General features: G+C 56.6%; 1 protein-coding gene across 1 annotated transcript in view; it reads left to right on the plus strand.

Annotated features, from left to right (window-relative positions):
• LOC104278942 (E3 ubiquitin-protein ligase DTX4-like) overlaps nucleotides 1-1160 on the plus strand; it is a gene marked incomplete at its 5' end in the record, with an annotated part of 3005 nt that overhangs the window by 384 nt on the left and 1461 nt on the right. Inside the window, 3 exon segments of the mRNA XM_009876070.1 lie at nucleotides 1-22; nucleotides 169-230; nucleotides 556-708. The exon segment at nucleotides 1-22 is cut by the window's left edge and continues 39 nt beyond it. Of these exon segments, the coding sequence (XP_009874372.1) occupies nucleotides 1-22; nucleotides 169-230; nucleotides 556-708 (237 nt within the window).

Genomic DNA, 1160 nt, shown 5'->3' on the forward strand with positions numbered 1-1160 from the left:
ACCAAGAAACAGGCCAAGAAGGGTGAGAGATGCTTTGCCACTTGGCCCCTGTTCCTGTCTCCCTTCCCCTGCCTGGTGCCCTCACCCTACCTGTTCCTTCCCACTGCCCCCCGCAGTGGGTTCCCCCTCTGCTGGGCTCTGACTCCTCTGACTCTTGTTTTCCTGCAGGTAAAACCTCAGAGGAGGTACTGAAAAAATACCTGCAGAAGGTGCGGCACCCACCAGATGAGGTGTGAGCAGCAGGGGTTGAGCTGGGGTGTCTGCAGGGTGCTTTGCTCTGGGAGGAGTGCCTGGGGACACTGGTGATGTCCTTGTGCTGTGCAGGACATCTCACCACCCCTTGCGGCACTGCCTTGTTCCCGTGCCCCTCTGAAGAGGGGCTATGTGCTGCCTGCATGTGCTGGCTGGCCTCTGTGGTGGTCCCGGGTGATGGCACAGCACCAGGGGTGGGTGCTTGTCCCTGGGGAAGAGTAGGGCAGCTCATTAGCCCCGTGTCCTTGGTGAGGCTCCAGCTGCATCCGTCCCTCTGCCCCCCTCTCCTCTGCTTCTGTGCAGGACTGCACCATCTGCATGGAGCGCCTCTCTGCGCCCTCTGGCTACAAGGGACCCCAGCCAGCCATCAAGCCCGACCTGGTGGGGAAACTGGTGAAATGTGGCCACGTCTTCCACCTCCACTGCCTGGTCGCCATGTACAACAACGGCAACAAGGTGCAAGGCTGCGGCCCTGGGGAATGCCTCAGCCTGTGCTGAGCTCCCCCCGCCCTCAGTGTGACAGCACTCAGGTCTTGCTGCCCCCGAGGGGTCTGACCTCTCCACCCTGACAGAGTTTAATTTTTATCAGCAGCATGCGCTTCGGCACCACTGATTCAGAAACCAGAGTTGTGTGGGTGTGTTTTCCAGCCGCTATGCCCGTTTTTTCATCCTTACTTTCCTTCCCAGGGTTAGTGGTGGTGAACTTTGATCCTTGCTTGTTTGAGTGGAGCTACGTAGCATCTGGTGCTTTTCCAGCCACAAGTGGGCTTTCCTGAGCCCGCTGCAAGTGGCTCTTGTGCTTGACATTCCCAGGAAAATGTGTTTCACATTGCTTGTGAGTTTTTATGGTTTATTATCTTTCTCTCTTTGAAAGAAAAAAACAAACAAAAAAGCAAAACAGAGGTAGG

The sequence above is a fragment of the Apaloderma vittatum genome, unplaced genomic scaffold, assembly GCF_000703405.1.
Source record: "Apaloderma vittatum isolate BGI_N311 unplaced genomic scaffold, ASM70340v1 scaffold26429, whole genome shotgun sequence".
In the NCBI taxonomy this organism is placed as follows: domain Eukaryota; kingdom Metazoa; phylum Chordata; class Aves; order Trogoniformes; family Trogonidae; genus Apaloderma; species Apaloderma vittatum.